Source organism: Pipistrellus kuhlii, unplaced genomic scaffold, assembly GCF_014108245.1.
Source record: "Pipistrellus kuhlii isolate mPipKuh1 unplaced genomic scaffold, mPipKuh1.p scaffold_m20_p_1, whole genome shotgun sequence".
NCBI lineage: Eukaryota > Metazoa > Chordata > Mammalia > Chiroptera > Vespertilionidae > Pipistrellus > Pipistrellus kuhlii.
Window position 1 is genome coordinate 55,008,913 of NW_023425404.1, and position 27,799 is coordinate 55,036,711.

The following is a 27,799-nucleotide window of genomic DNA, read 5'->3' on the forward strand; positions in this document are numbered from 1 at the left end:
ATTTTGGTCAGCCAAGTAGAGGACATACAGGAGAGGTGGGCTCGTCGGTCCCACAGAAGGTCCGAGCCATCAACCGATGCCCCTCCGATGCCTCAGAACACCAGAGTGGCAGTCTGATGGGGTCCTTTTCCCGCAGTTCTCTGACTATCAGAACTACGTGGTGAACAGCTGTGTGAAGGAGAACCCCACAATGGAGCGGTCCATAGCGCTGTGCAACGGCATCTCCCAGTGGGTGCAGCTGATGGTGCTCAGCCGGCCCACCCCCCAGCTCCGGGCAGAAGTCTTCATCAAGTTCATCCAGGTGGCTCAGGTGAGTGGTGGAGCCAGTGTGGCCTGGGCTGAGGTGAATTTCCCCTCCTCCCATAGCCAAGAGTCCCCCTCCTGAGCCACAGTGGGTCATATCTAGACCTCATGAACTGTCCTGAGGTCTAGATATGGCACCTTTCCTGGTTCCCACACAAGGGCACTATGGAGAGGACCAGCTCGAAGCTTGGGGTTCCATTTTAGATCTGTTTAGATATCTAACATTTCTTAGAAGGTGCTTACCAGCCTACATGGTCTTCTCAAATCTGGCCCCCATGACAAAGGAAAAGGGCAAGTCCAAGTCTTCCTGGGGCTGGAGTTGTCTTAGGTCTTCAAGCCCACAGTTAAATGTCTGAGCTGAGTTTGAGAGGCAGCATATTAAGAATTTGATAAGAGGAAACGGTACACTAAGTCCTCAATGTCATCAATAGGTACCATGATGTATAATGAAACCAGTTTTAATTAATATAAATTTATTTAGTGCGCTAGTTGACATGGCATTTCATCAACATAATAATGAAGTGATGTTGACTGAAATTCAAGGACCTGGAGTTCTATGAACACATATTTGAAATTCCTCAGAGATTCTAGGTTCTTTGTCCCAATTATTGATCAATATAGGTACTGGCACTTGTTCCTAAAAAATAAAACAGTGCAGGAGATATATAGGATTATGCTTATTTGTCCAGTACTAAATGGTCCAGTGTTCTCAAAGTATGGTACATGGACTGCCTGCTCTGATATTAACTAATGGGATATTAAAAGCTCAGATTCCTAAGCTCCACCCCAGATCCAGGCAATCAGAAAATCTGGACTTGGGTCCAGAAATCTGGTGCTGACAGACAAGTACTTTGGATGGTTCTTAGAAATCATTGATCTCGGTGGTCCAGGACCAGCACAGAGGGAGGGAGACCGACGCCTTGCCAGGCTTGGGATTCCTGGGTCTGGATTAAGCCTAAGGGGAGAGCAGGAAGCTGCAGCACTTGGTTGCTAGTGCTCGACAATGTAAGGAAGATGAGGCCCAGAGTCAGGGCGGCCTCTGAGCTCGCATTTAACAGGCATGTTCAGTGACTGTTCTCACCTGGTTTATGTGTCACAGAAGCTCCACCAACTGCAGAACTTCAATACTTTGATGGCTGTGATAGGCGGCCTGTGTCACAGCTCCATCTCCAGGCTCAAGGAGACAAGCTCACACGTCCCCCACGAAATCAACAAGGTCAGTGCTACTGTCTCTTCGGAAGCCTCAGCACATTCTGGGACAGCGCCCTTTCCTCCTCCAAGGGTAACCCAGGAAGAAGCGTTTGCCAACCACACCATCCCGTCAACCGGGCAAAATACCCAGGAGGCAAACCCCAAGGAAACGCATGGAGTGGGGATGTCACAATCAGAAAGTGCCTGTGATTCAGTCTCTCTATCGCCGCCAGTGCCCCTGCTGGTCAGGTGAAATATGTGCCTCCTTCCCATGCTTATATGCCACTGAATGTTCATTTTGTTGATAATCCTCACCAGAGCATTATTTCCATTGATTTTTTAGAGAATGGGAGGGGGAGAAACATCAATGTGAGAGACATCCTGATTGGTTGCCTCCTATACATGCCCAACCAGGGCTGGAATCAAACCCTGACCCTTCAGTCTGAGGGCCCACACTATCCACTACGCCAAACTGGCTAGGGTTGTTATTGTCTTCAATTCTGACTCACTTGCCCAGAATATTTTCCCCAAAGGACCAGTGGTTCCATCTGCATGTCAAGTACACTTAATACAGGGACACATTGAAATCCTAGCTCTCCAGATCCCTTGGAGTGACATTCTGGATAGTTGAATTTTCCCAGATGAATTGGAAATGAGCTTTTCAGGTGCCATTTTGTAACAGTGTTTCATTGAGGAATATTTTTCTCAAGTGTCCAATGCATTTTCCTACATTCTTAGATTTTACAGGACCAAAGTTAATCCTTTATAAGTCTGATATAAATATAAGGCATGATTATACTGAAGGTATCAGTGCAGCTGTGTGGTATGAGATAATTTGAGCATTTTCACCTATTTAAGAGGGCCACCCCTCCTTTCCTAGCCCCTAACCCACTCCTCCCAAGCTAGCACACACTCCCTTCTTAGTGAGAGACATCTGTGCTCGTGGCCTCGTCTGTTTCCCCAGGTGTTCAGCCTCCTTTTGGGGGTCTCCAGTGAATCACCCTGCTCTCATAACACTCGGCTATGAGGACGCTGACTCACCCCCTCCCAATGGTCTGGTCACCTCATAATTAAGTCCCTAGGAGTTCTGCTGAGACCAGCCCATGTCTCAGAGGTGGCAGAAGAAAGCCACAGAGACCATCATTTCATTTATAAGATACAAACTCGCTCCTCTTCAGCTCGGGGTCCCAACAGTGCTTCCTGTCTGTGGCTGCTGGCCCCTCAGGGTGGTACACATAATCAGTTAAGACCAGCTTAAAGCAGGTGTCCCCCAGTATTTACTTCACCTTCCAAGGAGAACAAAAATACATTATTTTGCTGTTGGTCTCTCATCTGTGAGCACCTTCCCTACTCACACGCCCCTGCACTGTTTGCTTGAGACGTGTGAGGAGGAGGTGTTGCCAGCTCAGTGGCTGAGGGAGGCTATTCCAGAACCTTGGGCTCTTCACTGGAGAGAAATGGTACTACTTAGGCCACACTTTTATTAAAAGGATCTGTGGCATAGTGTTTACAAAGGTAATTTTGTGTTGTGATGTGGTTGACAGACAATCTTGACTTCCCTTCTTTGCTTCTGAGAAAGTTGGTCAGCACAGTGGGGAACGGGGTCCTGTGAATGGCTGGCTGACCTGCGCCAGGCGGGTCAGAAAAGAACCCAGGTCGGCTGCTGCCTTTGGAGCCAGTGAGCAGCCCTGCCCCTTCCGGGGCGGGGGAGGGGTGGGTCCTCTGCCTGTCCTTTCCTGGAAATTGGTCTGGTCTATTCTGTCTCTCTGGGTCCGAGTTTCAGTGGGCAGATGGAATGTCACCTGCTTCCTAGACAAAGACCTGCGGTGAGCGTCACTGAGAGAAGGCCCAGAGAGCAGCATGAAGAGTAAACTGTGCAGGAGACTGAGGCTCTGGTGCCTTCCCAGACCAGCAGCACTGTCAGCACAGCCTGTATCACACTCCAAATGGTAAACAATGTCCTTCTGGCCTAGGACTCAGAAGACACTGGGAAAAGGAAATGCGTGGCTTAGGGACAGAGCTCAGAGGGACACACTAGTCTCTGTTCTCTTGTTCCTTTTTTACTTTCAATCAGACGCTTATATATGTTTTTGCTTTTTATATATATATATTTTATTGATTTGTTTTACAGAGAGGAAGGGAGAGGGATAGAGAGCTAGAAACATCGATGAGAGAGAAACATCGATCAGTTGCCTCCTGCACACCCCCCACTGGGGATATGCCCACAACCAAGGAACATGCCCTTGACTAGAATCGAACCCGGGATCCTTCAGTCTGCAAGCCGACGCTTTATCCGCTAAGCCAAACCGGTTTCGGCTATGTATGTTTTTAATAGAAAATTTTTAATGTAAAAGCAACAAATAAGACCTCAGTTTTCCAGTTATGTTGCAGAATCAACTAAAGCACACCTGTATTTGTAAGTACTCTCAGCCTTTTGACATAAGCTGTAGTTTGAATTGGGGATCATGATCTGCACCTTTTGGATGAATCACCTCTTCCCAACAGATTAGGGGTGGGGTGCAATCATAATAGAGACTGAAAGCAGACAATACAACCTGCCTGGCAGGTGCAGTGATGGGGTCTCCTCTTCTGCTTTTTAGGTCCTGGGTGAGATGACTGAGCTGCTGTCCTCCTGCAGAAACTATGACAACTACCGGCGAGCCTACGGGGAGTGCACCCACTTCAAGATCCCCATCCTGGGGGTGCACCTCAAGGACCTCATCTCCCTGTATGAAGCCATGCCCGACTACCTGGAGGATGGGAAGGTGAACGTCCACAAGCTGCTGGCCCTTTATAATCACATCAACGAACTGGTCCAGCTGCAAGAGGTGGCCCCGCCTTTGGAGGCCAACAAGGACCTGGTGCACCTGCTGACGGTGAGGCTCACCACTGGGTGTGTGCCAGGCATCACTCTCTGCACCTTACCGAACATTAGCCCAGCTAATCCTCATACAAACTAGGTCGTAGGTACTGCTATTATCCCCTTTTTATGGATGGGGATACGGAAGCACAAAGACATAATTTCCCAGAGGACCAGACATTAATAAGCAGCAGAGCCTGGATTCAGACCCAGGAGGTAGGACCCTAGTGGCTGTCCTCTAAAGCAGCATGCCTGACTCCTGGAAATGTTCTCCTCTTCCTGCAAAAAGTCAGTCCTCAAGCTCTCTGGGAGGAGCTGAGAGCAAATCAGGATACAGGCTTGGTAAGAGATGGGGACTAAAACAGGTTCATTATTTGATTTCTGTTCCTGGAAGTGTTCGAGCTAAGGGGAGGCAAACACTGGTGCAAGGACCAGGATCTGCACTTCAGGTGCAGGGGGAGAGCAGATGGACTCCCTTCCAGCTCAGCAACTGTGGGCACCTAACTCTAAATATCCTGTCTCCTCCTCTGTAAAATCAGGATTATTCTGTGAGATGACTTCTAACTTCTTTGAGTTCCAAAATTATACAATTTTTAATGTGCTTTTTTGGCAGAATGAAATAATTATAACCTCTTCCTACCTCACAGGATGATTCCAATGGGGCCCTGAGCTTTGCATCCAACTAGCCCTTTCTCTAAAGGCCAGGTGACCTTGGTCTTGGCCTTAGATGTCATCTGTGGAAAGATGTACAGAATCCTAACTTTGGGGGAATCACAAATTCTGTAATGAAAGCTGGATGTTGTTCCCAGAAAAAAAGATACATAACCCAAGTATTTTTGAGCTCTGAACCTCCTGAAGCCCATCCATGGACTGTAGGATCAGAACAAGATTATTTGTAAGACCTCTCTCCTCTAAAATGTTCAAGCTCTACTAAATATGGAATTTATTAACTTTGAATATGGTTTAATAATACCGTTATTTAAACTGGGTGCTGGTGCAAGAACCAAATTTTAATAGTATCAGACCATACAAATTATCCTTTCAGATTATCTGTCTGTCTGCTTTGGGGAAGAACAAGTGAGGTGTGGACCTTTTGACCAAACATGGCCTAAATTCTACATAAAGGCTTACAGGTTAAATTTTCATTTAAATGAGGGCATCTTGAGATTTGTCCAAAATTTAAAAACATTTAACAAAAAAGAATTAATGCTTGCCCCATTGCCCTACTGTGAATTTTAAAAACAAACTACTAAGAGCCTAGAAGAGTAAACCACTGGAGAGGAAGAACCAAGAAAGAAATACAATATCCTAGCAATTAATCATTGTTTCCGATCTACAGTTATCCCTCGATCTCTATTACACTGAGGATGAAATCTACGAGCTCTCCTACGCCCGGGAACCAAGGAACCACAAAGCCCCTGTGAGTTTTCCTATTCCAATTCTTGCAGGTAACAGGATCGGCCTTTTAGTTCAGTTTTATAAGAGTATTGTGTGTGTCCTTTGTGCCCCAACCTGTGCTAGGCAAAGGGAAAACCTCCACATGTGTGAGGAACAGTTCCTGACCAAATAGTCTTCTTGAAGGGGTAACTAATGTGTGAACAGTAAATCACTAAATACCCTAAGAGCATCAGATTGCATGGTGGATTGACCAGTGGTTTGCAGATGAGACAGGAGAGAATATTGTGGGACAGAGGGCCCGCTCCCTCCTGTGTATTATAAAGTGGCCCCGCATCAGTTTCCCTCCTGTGATTTGTTGGTAAGCATGTGAGCAATATACAGACTACCAAAAGCTAACTTCAGAGGATTTCCAGCTTGGTAGACAGAAAAGCCCCATCATTCTGCAGTCATCTGGGTCTGAAAGACAGTCTACTAAGTGTTTTGACCCCTGTGCCAAGACCTCCAACAGCACAGAGCTAGCGCTGCAATCGGAACATACCAGGTTATATGACTCTGCCTCTCCTACTAGTAACTCCCCACAGTAGTACTCCTCCCTTGAGTACCACTTCCCAAAACAAGTGGTACTCAAGGAAAGATTTGCCCCCACAGAAGAAATTCAGCTTACCTGTGGCTAAATTTCATCTTATCTATACAGAAGATCAAGTTCTAGCTTCCCATTGTAATTAACAATGTTCACTGAAAATACCTGATAGATTCCCTTTTCAGAATGTTGGAAGGCATTTCAATGAAAAGGGTACCTTGTTTTTAGAAGAGCTTTTCATTTGGGCCAAGTCTTAAATACTTAAGAGTGGATTCCATCTCAGCTTGTCTAGGCCTCGGATTTTTTTTATGCACCTTCCTGCCTTTTAGCTATTTTCCTCCTCATCCTATCTCTATTAGTAGCCAGTAGAGAACGGAGAGGAAATTTAAGTGATCCACTTTCTTTTTGTTGATAGCTCTGACAAAAGGTTTAGAGATCATGTATGTGAGGAGCGTAAACAGTAAAACATAATGCTTGTGAAAGCCAAAATTATGTTCTAACTTTCAGTATGTGGGCACTCTGCTCCCTGCCACAGGCATAGCTGGGGGTCGTACGCAGCTGGTTGCAGCCTCAGGTAGCGGGAGAGGAAGGAGCTGTAGATTATACTGCATTATAGTCATGGGGATCTCTTTGATTATTTCATTTCAGCCACTAACACCTTCAAAGCCACCAGTAGTAGTGGACTGGGCCTCTGGAGTATCTCCCAAACCTGACCCAAAGACTATAAGCAAGCATGTCCAGCGGATGGTGGATGTAAGTACAGCTTTCACCAGACAAAAGCAAGGCCCTGCCTGGCTTCGTTTTGTGTGTGGGGATAAGGGAAGGGGGTGCAGTGGTAGAAACACAAGGTGAGGAACTGGAGACTCGTTCACGTGTGAGCCCAGGGACAACTGCTTCTCACACTGTGGCTGCAGGACAGCTCAGAAGTCACATCGTGACAACACACTTTGGCCTTATGTGGGGGGAAGTGAACCTCCTTCTGAAGACCCAGCAGGAGAGAATACATTTAGAGTTTGTCAGTTGATCTGGAGGCAGAAAGATGTTGGGAAAGGTTTGAGTAAAAGATAATGAGAACCTACAACTGAAAATCTTGGCACCTATTTGAGTGCACTGTGCTAAATGCTGAGGGGCAGTACATTCGGTCCATATTTCTACATTCATCCCCATGGACCATTCCAGCATAACAAAAGAAAGTAAGCCAGAGAGTGACAGGACAATGAGTGAGGATTAAGAGGGGAGGGAACCCTTCCAGCTGCACTACAGCTTCGCAGAGGAAGTGCCACCTGCTCTGAGCAAGGACAGAGCGAGGGAGACCACCGCACAGCGAGCACGCACTGGCCAGGGTGGTGGTATAACTGCTGTGCTAATGGGTCGAAAGCCCCTGGCCACCCTCCAGAGGTGACCCACGCTTCTTGGCGGCGGCTTCACAGCATTTCTTCATCCCTGTCTCTCAGAGGGGGGGAGGCGGCTCCTACCAGGCGCCCCAGCCCCTTTGTCACTTGCCTAAAGAATGATCACCAAAGAAACTCCTTTTTCAGTCTGTCTTCAAGAACTATGATCTTGACCAAGACGGGTACATTTCTCAGGAAGAATTTGAAAAAATTGCTGCGAGTTTTCCGTTTTCCTTCTGTGTGATGGACAAAGACCGGTGAGTTTGTGTACGGGAATGTGGCTGTGAGCCCTTCAGTAAAAGTAGTTTGTGCGTAACTAAAAAGAACTCATAAACTTTGATGTGTCGCTGCCATGATTACTTAATGAATATTCAGGCTAAAGAGCAATCATCAAATGAATGCCTGCCTATCTGGCTTTGGATTGGACCACAAGCAATCATGAAGCCAGTTTAATAGTCAACTACGAATTTTATAAAGTTTAGTCTCCTTGTTTTGTCCTTCCAGATCATGAAAAACTAACATTTATTAATGATCTGCATATGTACTTTTCATAAGATTACATCTTGGTTCTATATATAAAACCAAATATATGGTTGGTAGGTTCAAGTTAGGTATTATTACTGTCTGAAGTCAGAAACTGCAGCATAAGGTATTTCTCACCCTATACACACAATTTCCATAATTTTTCTTAAGTCCAATAATAGTGGTTAAATTTATTAAGAAAACCTAGGTTAGCCAAAGAACAACTCCATAAAAGTGAGTAATGCTGCCTCTACTACTTATTACAAGCTATTCATGTATGATTAAAAGGAATGCTCATGGCGGTAATTATCAGGTAATACATAATGTCCTTCCACTCAAGGATAAAAAGGTGAGATCTCTCCCTCCCCCCTCACATCCTGGTCTGTCCTTTGCTGGCAGGGAAGGCCTCATCAGCCGGGATGAGATCACGGCCTACTTCATGAGGGCCAGCTCCATCTACTCCAAGTTGGGACTGGGCTTTCCTCACAACTTCCAAGAGACAACCTACCTGAAGCCTACTTTCTGTGACAACTGCGCTGGATTTGTAAGTTGTCCTTGGAGTGCTTCAGGGTTGAACTTGGGGAGGGGTATAAGACAGGTGAAATGACTAAGCCGCACACAGACCTCGGAGCCCTTATCAGCTCATCCCAGCTTAGAGCCTAAGCAAACACCTAGAATAACCTAGTCCTCAAATGCATTTGTGTGCATTCATCTTTTTCCATTCCTTCCCGATTTATATTTCCCTCTGGTACGGGGCCCTGGATAAATAAGTATTAAATATGGGATATATATTTTTAAGTATTATATATTCCTATGTTGTTTCAAATGTTAGGAAAAAACATCCTCACCCCTCCCTACTTCCAAGGAATTACCTTTTAGAAATCATTGGGCTCTGCCCATCCTCTGTCCCACCCCTGACCCAACAGTTTTCTCCAAACCCAGTACCTGACCCGGTGGTTCTATAGACTTATTCTTAGTTTGGGGTCCTGATATGATTCCGCTTGAGGCCTAGAGAAGTCCTGACTCATAAATCCTGTGAGCTTCTTGAGAACATTTGATTGATCAGCACAAACTCTTCCAGTTTTTAATTTAAGGTCAGGAGGGACAATACATGAGAGAAATGAGGTTTCCCTCCCTCTTGAAGTAGGAAGTAGAATGAAGGAAAATCAAGAGTGATGTCAATGCCTTGCCTCCTAACAGATAGATGAGTGACACTGGTGCATTTTGTCTCTTGTCTCGTAGCTCTGGGGAGTGATCAAACAAGGATATCGATGTAAAGGTAAGGCTCAGCTTTGTCGACTGCATTCTTTTCCCTGGTCTTAGGTATTTTCCTATAGATAGTTTCTTCATAGTAGTTGTCCATTCAGTCCACAACTTCTGAGCATGGCCTATTCCTCAAACTGGCTTCCCTAGAGCAGTGGTTCTCAACCTTTCTAATTCCGCAACCCTTTAATATAGTTCATGTTGTGGTGACTCCCAACCATAATATTACTTTCGTTGCTACTTCATAAATGTAATTTTGCAAGTTAATGAATCATAACATAAATATGTGTTTTCCGGTGATCTTAGGTGACCCTGCTAGTGGTTCTCAAACTACTGTAGAGCCTAACACCATCGGAAAATACAGATGTTTACATTACGATTCATAACAGTAACAAAATTACAGTTATGAAGTAGCAACGAAAATAATTTTATGGTTGGGGGTCACCACAATATGAGGAACTGTATTAAAGGGTCAGCAGCATTAGAAAGATTGAGAACCATTGCTCTAGGAAGGGAGGTCTCCTTAGAGTAGGCAGTACATGTGGGATAATCAAGACACCACCTCTTCCCTCCTCGGCAACAGGGGCCCCTTCCTCAACTTGTGGTAAGGGCTACAACAGGACTGACCAAGTGAGAGTGCTGGGTTCACTGGGCGTCCTCGCTCCAGAAGACAGGGCAGGCATGTGTGACAAGAGGGCCCTAGAGAAGAAAGCGATGTGTGCTCAAAGACTCTGACTGGGCTGTCTTGTCCACAGACTGCGGGATGAACTGCCACAAACAATGCAAAGATCTGGTTGTGTTCGAGTGCAAGAAGCGAGCCAAGAACTCAGCAGCTCTCACTGACAATAACACCTCCGTGGGGCCAACATTCAAACTCTGCTCATTGGGAGCCAAAGATCTGCTCCATGGTAAGGAGGCATTGGGAACATCCATCTTGGAAAGTGAAATGGGAAGGATGAAGGTTAAAATTACCTTTATCCTTCTCTTTCTTTTCTTTTTGTAAATATATTTTAATTTATTTTAGAAAGAGAGATAGAAACATCAGTGATGAGAATCGCTGATTGGCTGCCTTCTGCACGCCCCACACTGGGGGATGAGCCTGCAATCCTGGCCTGTGCCCTGACTGGGAACCGAACCATGATCTCCTGGTTCATAGGTTGAAGTGCAACCACTGAGCCATGCCATCCTTCTCTTTCTTAACAGAAATCAGCACGAATACCATTATGGAAGACATGCCTCTATATTATGTACCCTATATTTTAAGAGTTGCATCATCTTTGGGTACAACTGCCCAAATTTTCATGCAGAGAATAACACAGAGGTCTGTCTGGGGTCTCAGTGTGAAGTCTGAAAAAGACAGTATCTTTTTATACTTACTTTACTCCTCCAAAAGAGACAGTGAAATTATTTCAGAGTAAATATAACAATCTAACAACAATTAAATAACAGTATAATTATGAGCTTTATTTGGAAAAATATTTAATGTTAATTTAAATTATGTTCCCCTAGTGAAAAATTAAACTAGGTAGGATCCTTAAAAGTATTACAAGTATTTCTAGTATTACAATTGTTGATTTAGATTACAAATGGTAAGAAAAAACTCATTGTCCAGAGCCATTTTACTTTACCAATCCAATGTCTTAGCTGGAAATTTTGCTAATAGGAAAGCATATTTAAAAATTACTGCTGAATCTTTGCAAAGCAGTAAATATAGATGATTTGCTGCCTATCTTAAAGCCTACCACCCATCTCAAAGTCATCTGTTCCTACTCTATATCTCCTGGAACTTATTTGGTTAATATCTAGGCTGGGTTCTGGATAAGGTTGTTGGTTCAAAGAAGAAAACCAGAATGACTCCTCTCTCCTTTTTTTTTTTTTTTTTTTTTTAAATATATTTTATTGATTTTTTACAGATTGGAAGAGAGGGGGATAGAGAGCTAGAAACATCGATGAGAGAGAAACATCGACCAGCTGCCTCTTGCACACCCCCTACCGGGGATGTGCCCGCAACCAAGGTACATGCCCTTGACCGGAATCGAACCTGGGACCTTTCAGTCCGCAGACCGACGCTCTACCACTGAGCCAAACCGGTTTCAGCGCTCCTCTCTCCTTTTCTAATATCATAGGAGGGCAATATATTTGCTAGAACTTCCCTATCACAGTTAAGCTGCGCCTATTGTACAAATTTGCAAATAGGTGCCACAGAGAATTCCTAGCAGCTAATCAAGGCCATCTGTATCAAGACCAAAACCTGAGTGCTGACAGATATTTATGAAACAGTAGAGGCTACTGAAAAGGCAGGGGCTTCAGTTTTCCCTCTAGGGGAAATAGAAAAAGATGCTCTTTCCTCAGGGTGAATGAGGCTGATACCAGCATCCATGGATTGGCCAGCAAAATCCCTAAATATCAGTCCCCTTCACCCCCTAAATTGGGTGCCTAAAAATGAGCCCATCTGGGGGGGCCTATGAGCTTTCTGAAACAAATGTGTCAATATGAGTCTCTGCTTTTCTGAGCTAGAGCACTAACACGTCTCATGTCTCCCTCAGCACCTGAGGATGGACCTTTTCCATTCCCTAATGGGGAGGCTGTGGAACAAAGTGAAGAGAGTAAAGATCGGACCATCATGCTCATGGGGGTGTCCTCACAGAAGATTTCTGTTCGGCTGAAGAGGACTGTCGCCCACAAGGCCACCCAGACCGAAGCACTGCCTTGGATGGGCAGCGACGGCCCTTCTGGTCCTTTTGCACCATCTTCCCCAAGGAAGACAGCCCAGGACACTCTGTACGTGCATCCTAGTCCCACATCTCCGTGCCCCAGCCCAGTCTTGGTCAGAAAGCGGGCTTTTGTCAAGTGGGAGAATAAAGATTCCTTCATGAAATCGAAGGAGGAACTCCGCCACCTCAGACTCCCAACTTACCAAGAACTGGAACAGGTACCTTTTCCTTTGTTTTTAGACTTTGAAAGAAATGGGGCTACACCAAGGAAGGGAATGTAAACTGAAGATTCAGTCCAGGTTGATTACTAGGAGATTAAAACAAGTAAAGAGATCCTGGCTTTCTCTCAAAGAAACAAGTGGGGACACTGAGTCACATTACATAACTACAACAGGACATATACAGGCTCCCTGTTGCACAGAAGTGACAGGGCCCAAACTGTTCACAATAGGCTCCAAAACAACTAGTGATCAGTTTTACAGTGCTGACCCCAAACCCCTTTTCTATATGGCACTTATAGTGAACTTGCCTAAGTCCTCCTTCCTTATAGTTTTTACTCTATTTATCAATGTTATGTTTGGGAACCTTCATGGTTACCTAGGCATCTTCCTAAAAGAAGGCAGGTGATCAGTGTGCTACAAAAAAAAAAAAAAAAAAAAAAAAAAGTGTACTATTTCACCAACTGAAAGGGCCTCCCTCTTAATGTAAATGAGGGAGATCATTTCTAACACATCAGGTAACGTACTGAAGAGCTAAATCAATAGTAGTTGGCAAGTGCATAGCTGAATATAATATACAGCAATATAATCCATAAAATGGTAAAAATTGTGTTTTTTCTGTTAAGCCCACAATGTCTAATAAGATACCAAATGGTGGCAAAAAAGGAGTTTGGTGCCAAAGATTTGAGAAAAGGGAATAATGAGGGGGGGAAGAAAAAAAAAAGAAAAAGAAAACTAGGAGATAGAATAACAGGTAGTTTCCAAATACTCTACTCTGTAGGGTCAATTACTAGCATATTTATTTTTATTTAGCGTACAAAGCTCATAGTGAGCTGGCTTACAAGACCTCTTGTTTATAAATATAGTTTCTTACCAATGGCAGGTAAGTTAAGTCATTTTAGAGATCATTCACTTTATTACAGGGAGGAATGCCTATCTACCCCCCTCCCGCCCCTGCCAGTATCAAGGTTGGCAATGTCTTTTTGGAGATCTATCACTATCATTACAAATATAGAACCAACGTTCACCTAGGTACAATAGAATGCCTTACGTAAGTCTATATAATACACAGTGAAGTTGTGCAAGATGGCCTCAGGATTCCCACCTTGTTCTCGGTGTTGTACCTCCCCCGTCAAACTCCAAGAACTGACTTAGAGGTACATTTAAAGAAACAAGTTATCCTAGCATGGCTCAGTGAACCAGGAAGTCACAATCTGATTACTGGTCAGGGCATATGCCCAGGTTGCGGGCTATCCCCAGTAGGGGGGCATGCAGGAAGCAGCCAATCAATGATCCTCTCTAAAATCATTAAGAACATATATTAACCCTTTGCACTCCGCTGTCCCCTCCCAGGGGACATCGGAATTCTAGCATATCACTCGGATGTCCCCTCTCAGGGGACATTGCAGTTTATTAGTGATTATGGGGAACTGAGTTAATTCAACGCACGTTTCCGCCGTTAGCGTCGAGTAGCTGGTAGCCAATGTCCAGAATGGTTCGGAGTGCAAAGGGTTAAAAAAAGGAAAGTAAGTTATATACATAATAAGAAGAAAATTTTGGTTTGGTGTCTGGAACAAAAACATATAACATTAGGAGAAATGAACAGATTTTTTGGATAAAAGGTACTCTCTCGCTCAGAATATTTAAGACATGTTTTAAGTCGATCAAAAAGTGAAAGAAATCTTAAAAAGCGAACCCAATAGAAGAGAAAGAACTTTACAAAGAACATCTAGCCCCCAGATGTTTCTTGCAAACTACCCATTAACGTCTGTGACCTATTCGGTCCTCGGTAAAATACAGGGCCAGGATTCCATATGCTCTCTTACAGTTTGCTTCAGAGCTTGACATTTTACATGTCCATGAAAAGGAACAATGTAGACAGCAACAATGACTTCCTGATGCAAGAAATGGGTGGTAGAGAGATTTCAGATGGATAGGTCCAGAATAATTACTAACATCTAATACCAGAACTCATAAACCCTCTTAGCATTTGCCTCTCTTTACATTTATTCTTGTCATAGGGATAAGAATTCACAATTATGTTTTAAAAAAAAACCTCACACCAATGAGTCCCAAAATCCTAACATGATTAGTCTACCTACAATTCAAGAGCCCCATCCACCCTGTAAATTCTAAAAAGAAGTACATTATTAGTATTGATCTTACAGAGTATTTAGAAAACTATTGGCCCAGTTGTCCCATAACCTATTTTCCTACATTACTCTAGCAATAAACAGTTAGAATTAGAAAACCTGTAACTATATATTAGAAGGGTGTGTTAACTACTTGTTATAGCACTAAAGGCCTGATGCACAAAATTCGTTCAAGGGGCTCAGCCCTTGCAGCCGCCACAGCTTGCCTCAGCCCTAGCAGCCTGCTTTGTCCAGAAGGTCGTTCAGCTGTCTGGTCTAATTAGCATATTACACTTTTATTATTATAGATAAAGACTTAACGAGTATTAAAAAGAATAATCTAATTTCATTTCTCAATGAATTGAAAGCTTAAAGAGGTAAATTGTGATATCAAAAATATAAAAGGTGAGAAGTAAAAAGGTAGAACCTTTATAGACAAAAGAAGATAAGGTGCTACCAGGATAAAATGACTATTTTATCTATGGTATGCTTTTTATAAGCCATATGGTATCCACAAAGCAAAAATCTAAAGGAGAGTTGTGAAGAGCTAAAGTGAAACATAAAAAGGGGAGACAAAGCAAGTTACCATGGAAAATTACCACTTTACAAAGGTAAACAGAGAAAAAGGAACAATGCAGATACAGAAGGCAAACAATAAGATGGCAGTAGTAAGTCCTTATACATCAACAATCACTCTAAATATAAATAGATTAAATTCAAAAGGCCATATGGATTTAAAGCGAGGCCCAACTATATGCTACCTATAGCAAACTCATTTTAGTCTAAAGACATAAGCTCAAAATGAAGGGAGAGAAAAGGAATATTCCCTATGAATAGAAACTAAAACAAGGTGGCCATAGCCACACAAGACAAATGAACAATTGTAAATATATATATGCAGCCATCATTGGAGCACTGATATATATTAAGCAAATACTAACAGATCTAAAGGGAGAAATAAACCATACAATACTAATAAGGGACTTCAATACCCTACTGTCAGCAATGGATAGATCATCCAGACAGAAAACTAACAAGGAAATTGTAGAACTGAACCACACAATAGAACAAATCAACAAATCAACAAATATACATAGAAAATTCTCTCCAACAGCAGAATATAAATTTTCCAGGATAGATCATATGATAGGGCACAAATCACAGCAAATTTAAAAACTGAAATCATACCAACTATATTTTCAGACCACAATAATATGAAACTAGAAATTAACAAGAGGCAAACTGAATAACCATTAAATCAAAGAAATCAAATTCTATCTAATTAAATTGTAATATGCAAATTAACCATCACGCTGTCACAAAGATGGCGGTGCCCATAGCCACAAGATGGCAAGGGTGGGGTGGTGGTGGCCACTGAGAGCAGGCAGCGTGAGCGTTCCACACCCAGCTGCGAATGGGCCTCTGGGCCACGGAGAGCCTCTGGGCAGTGGGCGTGAAGCAGCCAGGCCCCTCAGAGAGCTACTGGCGCATGGATTTGTGTGCAGGGCTACTAGTTGGAAATAAAAAATTACCTCTACACAAAGGGAAATACAACATATCAAAACTTACAGGATGCACCAAATGCATATCTTTAAAAAAAAAATCTCAACCTAACTTTATACCTCTTGGGACCTAAAAAAAGAACAAATTAACCCAAAGTTAGAAGAAGGAAGAAAATTATTATGATCAGAACGAAAATAAGTGAAATAGAGATAAGAAAAATAATAGAAAAGCTCGACAAAACTAAAAGCTGGTTCTTGGAAAAGATAAAATTAGAAATGCAAAATGTGATATTACAAGTGTTACTACACAAATACATGACACCATAAGAAACTATTATGAACAATTATATGCCAATAAATTAGATAACCTAAAATAGATACATTTCTAGAAACACATAATATACCTAGACAGAAATAGAAATCTGAACAGACTAATAATGAACAAAGAGATTAAATAGTAATGAAAAACCTCCCAATACAAAAAATCCCAGGATAATGAAATGGCTTCACTAGCAAATTCTACTCAAAGAAGAATTAACACCAATCCTTCTCAAACTCTTTCAAAAAATTGAGGAGGAAGGAATACTTCCAAATTCATTCTACAAGGGTATCACAAGAAAACTTCAGACCAATATCACTGATAAATATAGATACAAAAATTATCAACAAAATTCAAGAACACATAGAAAGGATTATATACTGTGGTTAAGTGGGGTTTACCCTTGGGTGCAAAAATGGTTCAACATATGCCCAGTCATATTGAGTATAGTACTGAAAGTCTCAGCCAGTGATTAAACAAGAAAAAGAAATAAAAGTAATCCAAAACAGGATTATCTGTGGATAATATGAGTCTGTACTGGTATATAGAAAATCCCAAAGATTCAACCAGAAAACTGTTGGGACTAATCAACAACTTCAGTAAAGCTGCAGGATATAGCAATCAACTGAATTTCTATAACATCTAAAAAAATCCATTCACAGTAGCATCAAAAAGCAATAAAATACTTGGACTATATTTAACCAGGAAGTGAAAACTCTATACAATGAAAACTACAAGACTTTGCTAAAACTGAAGAATATATAAATAAATGGAAAGACACCTGTATTAATGGCTTAGAAGAATTGTTAAAATATCCACACTGTCCAATGCAATCCCCATCAAAATACCAGTGGCATTCTTTAGGAAATAGAAATAACAATCCAAAAAATTGTATAGAACCACAAAAGACCCCAAATAGCCAAAACAATCCTGATTTTAAAAAAAATTGGGGGAGGTACCTGATTGCAAACTTCACCATAAAGCTACAGTAATAAAAATAGTATGGTATTGGCACAAAAATAAACATGAAGACCAATGTAGCAGAAAAGAGAGCTTGAATGAAACTCCTGTTTATACAGGTCAGCTAATATTCAATGAGTGAATAAAATGGTTACCAGGCAATGGGGGTGGGAGGAGAGGACAGATGTTAAGGGTACAAATTTACACCAAGTGATAAATTAGCCATAGAGATATAATGCACAGTACAGAGATTATAGACAATATTGTATCATCAAACTCACCAAAGCGACTAGAATTATTCCAACTTCTAAAAAAAATTATGTAACATGATGGAGGTGTTAATTATAGCGACCATGCAATCATATTGCAATACATAATTATCAAATTAATAGGTTGTACACCTTAAATTTATGTTATGTACCAAATATATTTCAATTAAAAAAAAACAAAAAACATCAAGACTGGAAACCAACTGTTGTCCATATAATTAAATCATTGAAAATTAGATAACTGGATTCCAGTTTAAAGGCTGAAAAAAAATTCCTGTCTTTGCCAAGAGTTCATTAGTTTTCGATGATTTGGGGGTAAAAATACTTGAATAAAATGAACTATGATATATCATATTACAGTATTCTGAATCACTGCTTTCATACCTCAAACCTGACCAGAGACTTTGTTTCTGCCAAGTTTAGGTCTCCTGCTACACAACTTCCATAGGTTGTGTCATTATCCACCTACTTCCGGGAATGGTTTATTCCGCCTATTAGCCATCACATCATTGATATGCTTAACAAAAACTAACTGCTGTTTGTACATGTTCATTTGTTGTTTAACTTATTATTTTATATTAAGGGTAAAAATTTTTTAATACTCAGCCAACAATGCATGGAAGATGCCAATCAAGTGTAGTACTCGCAATATTGTAACTGATTTACTATTCATTGCTGCTTTACTAACATACCTCATTCTCCGTTCTCTTTAGGAAATAAATACACTGAAAGCAGATAATGATGCTCTAAAGATCCAACTGAGATATGCACAGAAGAAAATAGAAAGCCTCCAACTTGCAAAAAGCAATCATGTCTTAGCTCAGATGGAACAGGGTGACAGTTCTTAGCCCAGAAACTCAAGCAGCACAATCTGTAGATAAATGGATTAGAGATCTCATTTCCCAAACCAGTTAACACAAAGATTGGGGAACCTTAGAGTGACCAGTTTTAAAGGGGGTACTTTAAAAAGGAAAAGCTAGTCTTCCCACCTCCCACCCCCAATGTGTGATATTGTTTTCTCTCTCAGTCAGTTGAATCAAAGGGGAGGAAAACTGAAAAACGCAAAATTTTTGCCATTCATACCACAAACATATTTCCCTGAAACTAAAGGCAAAAGCATGATAAAAACATGACTATAGTTTTCTAACAAGGTAGCTTCTCTTATGTGGCCTGCCTGGCTACTGCTTCCTTAGAACTAAAATCCCTGGAAAATGAATTTGCTTCCTTCCCTGGGGTTTTCTGTAAATTGGGAAATTTACTTTGTTCCACTCAAAGCTTACTTATCATATTAAAGTAGATTCACTTCCTGTACATTCCAGCATTCTTTATGAATCTGGTTCCCGATTCACTACCTCAAATCTAATCAATTAGCCCTTTCCCCACCCCCATCCTTCCTCACTGTGCTCATCATATACACAAGGGTATCTACCTAGAGCTGAACTTCTAGAATATAAGTGAATATAAGTTCAAATTGTGGGGGCCTATTCAACAATATGACACTATCCAGTTGCATATCAACTAATAGTTTGTCACAAAGTCATAATAAAATAAGTAATCAAATTATTGTAAATACCTGAAAACATGGCTATTACCATTTTATATATGACTTGACTAATTAGCTAAAATAAATGTAATGCAAACATGTCTGTCCTCTTCAGTGAATAGAATTAGGACTTTATGGCTATTTTTTTTAAAAAAAAAAAAAACCAACAGTCTGCTTACCTCTTTGTGTGCCATCTTTACCCTTTTTTTTTAAGTAATTTTTTTAGCTGAATTTGTGCTTACCAGTATACTCCCTTCACTATTAATACCATTTAGAAATAAGCTAATTGTATCAGAGCCTTCAATAAGAGCTGACAGCATGTATATATGTGTATATATTATGTATATACAGTACCAGGCATGTATGTGACTTGGAATTTTGTTTCCTCCTTCATAAAATGTGGAAGTGAATTAAACAACTTTTAGTCATTTACATAAATTCACAAATATAAAGTTCAGTTTGTTATAAGATGAAGGATTTACTTACAATGTAAACTGTATTATTTGCAAACTCACAAGAGCCCTGTAAGTTATTATTAATGAAAGCTAATGATAAATTTGTTCATTTAGCTGTCTGGGCAACTGATCACAAACTCCTTTGTTAGACTCTTTATTTCTCTAAAAAAGTCCAATGATAATTTTCTTCTTTTTGGGGGGGGGGGGGGGGCAGGGGAGGGGAGAACACAACTTACCTTCCATGCTTGGAAAGCCTGGTAACAAATTGACTTGAAATACATAAACAAGTTGAACAACATGCCAAGAATATAATACCAGCCTTTAGAAGTTCCAAACCTAAAGCCAACAACACCAAGTCTTAGAGTACAAAGTACATATACACAGTGTAGCTTCTTTGGAGGATTCAGACTATTTAAGAAGTTTATTTGATGAAAAACTGCATACCTCCTTATACTGAGCTTTAGTGACAAAGCTAGTGACTAATTTTCCTTTGTGTTTTAAAAAAATCACTTTACACACAGACTTAGTCTTTTCTAAGTCTAAACTAAAAAAATCTCACCACCTAATATGTAAACTTATAGAAGCTACTCTACTGTGCTACTTACATTATATGGAATATAAGTTTATGATCCTCTTTAAAATTCATATTCTTCACTATTATCCTTTTCCTCTGATATAAACCAAAAACAGTACAGCTCAATTTTCTTTAAACATAGCCACATAACAGTAATTTTTTCATTTTTCTTCCCCTCCACCCAAAATACAGATTCCAGGTTAGTTTCTATGTAAATAATTTGTAATCAATAGGAATTCAAAAGGTCAGTCCTCTTAGTCAAATTAACATGGCTAAAGGATCTTACCACTGAAATGGATAGGAAGTAATTTCATCACAGGTTTTTACAGCCCACCTAGGGCCAAAGAAGTAGTGTATAAATTAATATTATTTGTGTGGAATCTACAGAAATAATTTGGCATTGACTTTTGGTTGTTAAGCGTAGGATACAAATTTTTGTGTCTTGTACTGACTTGAATAAGTTTGGGCATATATTTATCTGTCAAAACAATGACAAGTTTTGTTTTAACAGCAATGTCACTTCTCATTTTCTTTGGTAACTTGAGTTGCCTTTTTATTGGTTGTGAATTTCTAAAGATATATTATGTAAAAGAACTACAAGAAAAAACAAATGTACAGATTGTAAAGTTTTTTTATATCTAATGTAAGTTTTCTTTATGTAATATTTATATGATAAAAGACATTAGGACCCCTATAGCATAGATGTCTTGTATTTCTTCTATAGTTCATAAATATGTAGAAGCTTCACCTGAATTCTTATTTAATCCACAGCTGAGACCATTCCCCTATTGTATAATATTAACCAAAGAGCTCTGGAAGAAAAAACAAAGCAACTAACTAGTAAATTTTTTTCTAAATCTTTTGATAACACAAAGAAGTAACAGTACAGAAATATTCAACCTTTTCCCATCTTACTGCATTATGACTTAAAGTGATCCCTAAATATTAAGTCTATAAACACATAACAATGAAGGAGACAGATCTGAGGCTGTCATTTCTCTGTGGCTTTGGTCTTTAATTACACAGTTCTATCCAAGAAAACTGACAAGTAGAGAAACTTTGAAGCTGTGGGTGAAATTGGTAGAGAATGATGGTTCTATCTAGTATAATTTGTGCGCATCATTATTTAGTGACTAGAAGCCTGGTGCATTAATTCATGCACAGGTGGGGTCCCTCAGCCTGGCAATGGAGGCCTATAGGGAGGGCTGGCTGGCCGGGGAAGGGGCTGCCAGAGGTTGGCCAACCAGTCCCCCACCTGGCGGGAGGGACCACGGGAGGTTGGCTGGCTGGCTGGCTGAGCAAAGGGGCCGCAGAAGGTTGGCTGTGGGAGTGCACTGACCAACAAGGGACAGCTCCTGCATTGAGCATCTGCCCCATGATAATCAGTGCATGTCATAGTGACTGGTCAACCAGTTGTCTGGTCATTTGGTCATAATGGTCATTTAGGCTTTTCTATAGATTGATAGATTGATAGATTGATTGATGAGATAGATAGATAGATAGATAGATAGATAGATAGATAGATAGATAGATATACACTGAGTGGCCAGATAGTTATGATCCCTGAACACATAATAATCTGGCCACTCAGTGTGTGACTGTGTGGATGTGAGTGTGAGTGTGAGTGTGTGTGTGTGTATTAGAGGCCTGGAGCATGAATTCGTGCATGAATGGGTTCCGGCTAGCCTGGCCAGAAGGATGGGGTATGGGCAATTGGCCAGCTTGCCTGCTGGTCAAACTCTTGGTCAAGGGGACAATTTGCGTATTAGCCTTTTATTATATAGGATATACACTGAGTGGCCAAATTATGATGCATCCAGAGATAATAATCTGGTCAGTGTATATAGATTAGAGAGAGCCATGATTTCCCTTAATCCCCAGCCAACTTTTGTGTAACAGACCAAAAAAGGAAGAGAAATTCCAATCACTGAAATCCCAATACAGAATGCATTGATACACTTGGATGTGGGTGTAGTCATCATTTTGGAAATTCATTATACTATATACAAAATAATTAAGTCACTCTGACAACCTAAATCTAAAGAAGGGATTAAATTTCCTCTCCTCCAGTTCCAATTCCCATCCCAAATCTCTATCCTGTGCTCCTTATACTACATAATATTACTGCTTAGGACATTCTCTGGTCACAGATCTTTTATGGAGTTTCAAATCTTCTTTCAACACAAAGACAGGCAACTAAATGTTTTTGGTTTAAAATGTTTTGTGGTTGCTGTTTTTTTCTGTTTAGTGAGTAAAGTTTCCTTGATCTGAAGAACACAAGGGAATAGGTTCAAAGAAAACACATGACCCCTCTTTTGCTGAGAGCTGACATGTTATGTGGTGGTGGTTATGTATGGACAGGACTTACATTATTTATACTAATGCAGTCCAAATGTGAAGGTAGTTACCTTTTTTAACACAGAAACTCCCAGTAATGACATATCTATAGATGCTATGAGATAACAAAGGCTAGACCAATGCAAGAAAAATTAAAAAGGGGAGGGAAAACTAGGTAATATGAAAATGAGAACCAGGCAAAAAGGAATGAAGCAGCACACAAAAAAAGGTACTGAACTTTAGGAAGCAGAGAAATAGCATTCATCATACTCTTCATCTGTATTGCACTCAATTTATAAAACATTTTCACATTATGGCCTTTCAATAAAGCCCCCGATGGCCATATTGCTATTTTATTATTTTTTAAAATATATTTTTAGTGACTCAGAAAGGGAGAGGAAGAGCTAGAAATATCAATGATGAGAATCATTGCTCAGCTGTCTCCTGCATGCCCCACACTGGGACTAACTATAGCCCGCAACCCGGGCAAGTGTCCTGACCAGAAATCAAACTGCGACCTCCTGGTTCATTGGTTGATGCTCAACCACTGAGCCACACCAGCTGGGCACCTTGGTACTATTTTAGATACTGCTTAGCACACTCTTCTACAAATTTTTACTGAACAAAGATTATCATTAAAATCTTAGCTCAGAAGAAAGAATAAGATAGTTGAGTCTAGACCACTCAGCTTTTATTTAAGTGAAGTTTATAGGAATATGTAAATGTGTTACTCCAGCTCTGACATGATTCCAGGAGCAAGTGCTAAACCTGGATAAAATTTACAGTGAGTCCTGTGGATAATCCAACAGCACTCATATGAAAGTACAAATCTTACAAAATTGATGAACTACTGTTTCTGTCATTATTCATAAACCTCTAGTGATAAAAATTGAATATAGTTATAAGCCCCTTCTAGGTCAGCAACTAAAGCTTCCGAAAAGAAATAAAGCAGAAATGTAAAAGTTTAAAAATGAATGTTTTAACTAGCAACTCTCTTGAAATACTTTACCTTAGTGGTCTCTGCTTACATATTTTTAAAAATTATTTTTCAGAGTTCATAGCTACTCATAAAAATGTTTTCTTAATTATGGAAAACATTCTTCTCCAATAATCACAAATAAAATTAAGTATTTTCATTAACTATAAGCACATTTAAAAATAATCTAAGTTTACAAATAATCAAAAACATTTGTTTTCCTATACTTAACGAATTTCTTTGAAGGGTTATCTTGGAAAACACATGGCTAAGACTACACACAATGTTACTTTTAAAGTTTTAACATTACTTTAGGTTTCACCACAGGGTTTACTCTAAAGCAAAATAAAACAATAAGAACTGCCAAATACCAACATCCACTGGTACTCAGCTTTTTATCTATTCAGCTGGTTAGAGCATAGAAAGTTGTTATGCATAGGTGTTGACCAGAAGCCTACATTGAGATACAGATTTTACAGTGGGAATTTAAAAAATCTGTATGGCTATCACTTTTTCTCTCTCTGTACATTGAGAAAAATATATAACTTGGCCCACTTCTTAAACCATTCACAAGAGGCACACTATGAATTCCCAACAAATTTCACTTGTACTTAGGTCTATATGAAACAACCTGGATAGTGCTCAAGCATCACATAGATTCCTCATCTGACAAATGAGGATAAATCAATCCTTGAGATCTTTGATCATTTTAGCCCATAGCACCCCTCAGCTAGCGCCATAATTCAAATTCACAACTCCTAGTCACCAGGCCTTTGACTGCTCCAACCACATATAATGCTTCTCTAACACTGTATTTTCCAAATCTAACTGTGAATCAGAACTACCAAGGGATGCCTTGGCCTACCTCTGATTTATTAAAACTGAAAAGTACTGCTCTAATCCTATGTAATACAGTTCAGCCTGCCATTTAACATTCTAATATCTAAAATAATGGCCCAAAGGATGAAGAAACAATTTACAAGAATATTTTTACACCACCATGTAAAACTGGTTCATGTTTTTGTCCCTTCAGAGTAATTCTGACTTCAACCAAACTTTGCTTTGTCAAACAAAATCACAAATTTAAAATCCAGTTGGAAAATAAATCAAATATGCATATTAAACGTAGACCCAGGCTTCAATTAGTGGAATTTTAACAGAAACCTGGGCAGAGAAATCACTTCTATTAAAAAAAAAAAAAAAAAAAAAAAAAAAAAAAAAAAAAACAAGTCAGAACAACTACCTTTTAAACAAAACTATCAGTACCTTTCCCTATTTTGTAAAGTAAAATTAAGAAATATAAAACACAGGAATACAGATGAGGCAACAGTCTAATAACAAGTGGGGTCTGTTTTATGTGTGTCAAACCTGAATAAAATACAGGTAACAATCTAAATTCAATCATGACAATAAAATACTTTCCATTTTTCCAAGTCTGATGTTAATATTTACAATTTTAAAAATAGCCTTTACTCACTTTTTTTGTTTTTTAAAAAGACATAACATGCTCAAGGGTAGACAAATATGAAAAAAAATCATCACTCTGTCCAAGAAATCATACAGTATTAAACAATGTTCTTACATATTAACCCAATTCAAGAATGATATCAAGGAATCTAACAGTGTTTACTTCATAGATGACATTCAAATATGTTCTTTACAACACTATGCCTAATGTAGCTATCAAAAAGTAAGCACTGCTATCTAATTTTTGTACCTTTCAGTATCTTCTATATCCACCACCACCTCCTCCTCCATATGGATCTCCATAACCTCTTCCACCATAGCCTCCTCTTCCACCATAGCCCCCTCTCCCCCCATAGTCTCCCCTCCCCCCATAATCTCCCCTGCCTCCTCTACCACCCCCTCCCCCACCTCCTCCCCACCCTCCACCCCCTCCCCCACCACCTCCCCAGCCACCTCTTCCACCCCCACCACCTCCTCTACCCCCACCTCCACCCCAACCACCCCTTCCGCCGCCTTCTTGTCTCTTTTGCCAAGGTGGCATTTCAGGGGGTGGTGGTTCGATTTCATTTGGCCGTCCTCCCCTGTCAGGCACCCTTCCCATCAGCACCTGTATGAAGAAACATTTTCTTTCAGTTACTAATATTTTAAAAATTAAAATTGACATAAAGGACTCAAGTAATACTGAAATTATTGTTCTAATAAAGAAAAAGAAGCCAAATATGAAAGTATCAGAATGACAGTATGAATTAATATTGAAAATATAAATGCAATGTACAACAAATTCCTTACAATGTGGTATTATTGTTAAACAACCTAGGAAAATATTTCTAAAACCAAAAGGCTTGTTATTTTCCATTGTTTAAATGTGTTTAGCATAGCCTGTAACAAATGTAGTACCCATAATACTAAGAAACCTTTTTAGCAAAACATTAATATACTTAAACTACAGACCTTAAGTTAAAATCATATCCATTTATACAACAACTCTGGACTTTCCACTGCTACTGGTTTGGTAATGGACTATCCAATTGTATTTTTAAGCACATTTTTATCTCACAAGTATGAAGTATATGTGATAACATGTGGCTAGGTCAGAGACGAATATAATGACTATAACCCAGGGTAGCATTGCAAAGAGATACAAGGATTCTCAGTGAGAATCCTCTATTATGAGAAACTTAAGCTTACTAACTTTCAATGATACTAGTTATTATTAAAAAGAAAATACTTGCTGTCCTTCCTTAACCATGCTTTATGATACTTTAAAGGATAAATCAAGAATTTGGTTTAAGACCCCAGACTTCTACAGAAAGGCTATACTCTATCTGCCCATGAACAGAGAAAGACAGCTGTGAGGAGGATGCCTCCCCACCAACCACAGCCAAGAGTAAGCCAATAGCTTCCTGCTGGTCTGTTTCAGGAAAGAAGGTAAAACAGTAACTGCCTCAACCAAACTGACCTATAAGTCAGTTAGGTTCTACTTCTATTGATCTTCTAAGGAAAACTATATTTTAGTAATTTATGTCATAAAGAAAAGACAAAAAGTACAACATTCTCACTGTGGGACAAGATTCAAAGTATGTAAACATTCTTTTAAAGTCAGCAATAATGCCCTAATTACCAAATCAAAAACTGCTTTTCTTGGTTGTCATTCTCATTGGTCTCTCCAAAAATATGCTATGTTGGTGGGTATACGGGGACACTGCTCCAAAAACTGATCATAAGATTGCTTTCAAAAAGATGTTCTAACATTTCCTCTGTTCATCTCTGTCCCCCTGAAAAAGTCCCAGAAAGAACCCATCAATGTTTCTCCTTAATACCCAGGTTTCCAATTCAGTTCTGTTTTATATCACTTTAGTAGCCTCTTAGAAGTATTTTGAAAATATGGAGTTCCAAAGTACATTCTGCCACATGGGTGTTTTAGAATACTGACCTAGCTACAGGGCCAATGACAGATTATACCTGGTAGCAGCACTGGTTAGATTAAAGTTGCTACCATGTGCATTGACACCATATAATGTGCTGGGGTGGGTATGTGAACACTTTCTACCCTGCAATAAGATGATTTAAAAACTTCTTGACTTTGCACCATGTCCAAAGGGATACTACTGGGTTGAGTTCTATTTGTAATAGAGAGAAAAAAGCCATTCGGTTAAGCAAATGATTCAGAAGAAAGGGGATGGAAGAATGATGGTAGATACCTGATGGGGAGGTATGCTGAATGCTGTCATCCTTATGTTTATCCCAAACCAATCTATTAGACTTGTTTGACCCTCTTATTTTCCCTTGAAGGTTTAATTAAGTTCGACCATATTCTGTCAACTGTTTCAGTTTCAGTGGAATCTTGTATTTCTGGTTTAGTATAACAAGAAATTGTTCCCTCAAATGTGGGGGGTGAAAAAAAAAAAAGGTTGCCTCAAATAATTAGGCTGTAAATTATAAACTCAGAAAAGGGATGGACAATTTCACTTAAAGAAGTAGAACTCTTGTTGCTATAAGAGTAAATAACCTGAAGCAAGATACTGAGTAACATACAGGGTGGGGCAAAAGTTTACAGCTGTTTATATGGAAAATAACACAATAATCCCATATAATAAAAGAGTAATATGCAAACTGATCGAAGAGTGGAATGACCTGTTGCTATGACACACACAGACCACCAGGGGGCAGGTGCTCAATGCTGGAACTACCCCTTGGTGGTCAGTGTGCTCCCACAGGGGGAGTGCCACTCAGCCAGAAGCCTGGCTCACGGCTGGCGAGCACAGCATTGGTGGCAGGAGCCTCTCCCGCCTCCACAGCAGCGGGCATCCCCTGAGGCTCCCAGA

General features: G+C 40.2%; 2 protein-coding genes across 3 annotated transcripts in view; one reads left to right on the forward strand and one right to left on the reverse strand.

Annotated features, from left to right (window-relative positions):
• RASGRP1 (RAS guanyl releasing protein 1) overlaps positions 1-20,890 on the forward strand; it is a 76,228-nt gene extending 55,338 nt beyond the window's left edge. Inside the window, exons 7-17 of one of the 2 annotated variants that reach the window (XM_036446490.2) lie at positions 137-310; positions 1,403-1,519; positions 4,095-4,370; positions 5,694-5,774; positions 6,981-7,085; positions 7,871-7,980; positions 8,645-8,789; positions 9,488-9,524; positions 10,264-10,416; positions 12,055-12,440; positions 18,336-20,890. In XM_036446490.2, the coding sequence (XP_036302383.1) occupies positions 137-310; positions 1,403-1,519; positions 4,095-4,370; positions 5,694-5,774; positions 6,981-7,085; positions 7,871-7,980; positions 8,645-8,789; positions 9,488-9,524; positions 10,264-10,416; positions 12,055-12,440; positions 18,336-18,470 (1,719 nt within the window). In that variant the 3' untranslated portion in view covers positions 18,471-20,890. The remainder of the gene's footprint in view (positions 1-136; positions 311-1,402; positions 1,520-4,094; positions 4,371-5,693; positions 5,775-6,980; positions 7,086-7,870; positions 7,981-8,644; positions 8,790-9,487; positions 9,525-10,263; positions 10,417-12,054; positions 12,441-18,335) is intronic. The other variant, XM_036446499.2, reaches the window with a different exon arrangement.
• A 3,947-nt stretch (positions 20,891-24,837) lies between these two features.
• Positions 24,838-27,799, reverse strand: part of FAM98B (family with sequence similarity 98 member B) — a 35,901-nt gene continuing 32,939 nt past the window's right edge. The window contains exon 8 of the mRNA XM_036446511.2: positions 24,838-25,581. Coding sequence (XP_036302404.1) covers positions 25,228-25,581 — 354 coding nt within the window. The 3' untranslated portion in view covers positions 24,838-25,227. The remainder of the gene's footprint in view (positions 25,582-27,799) is intronic.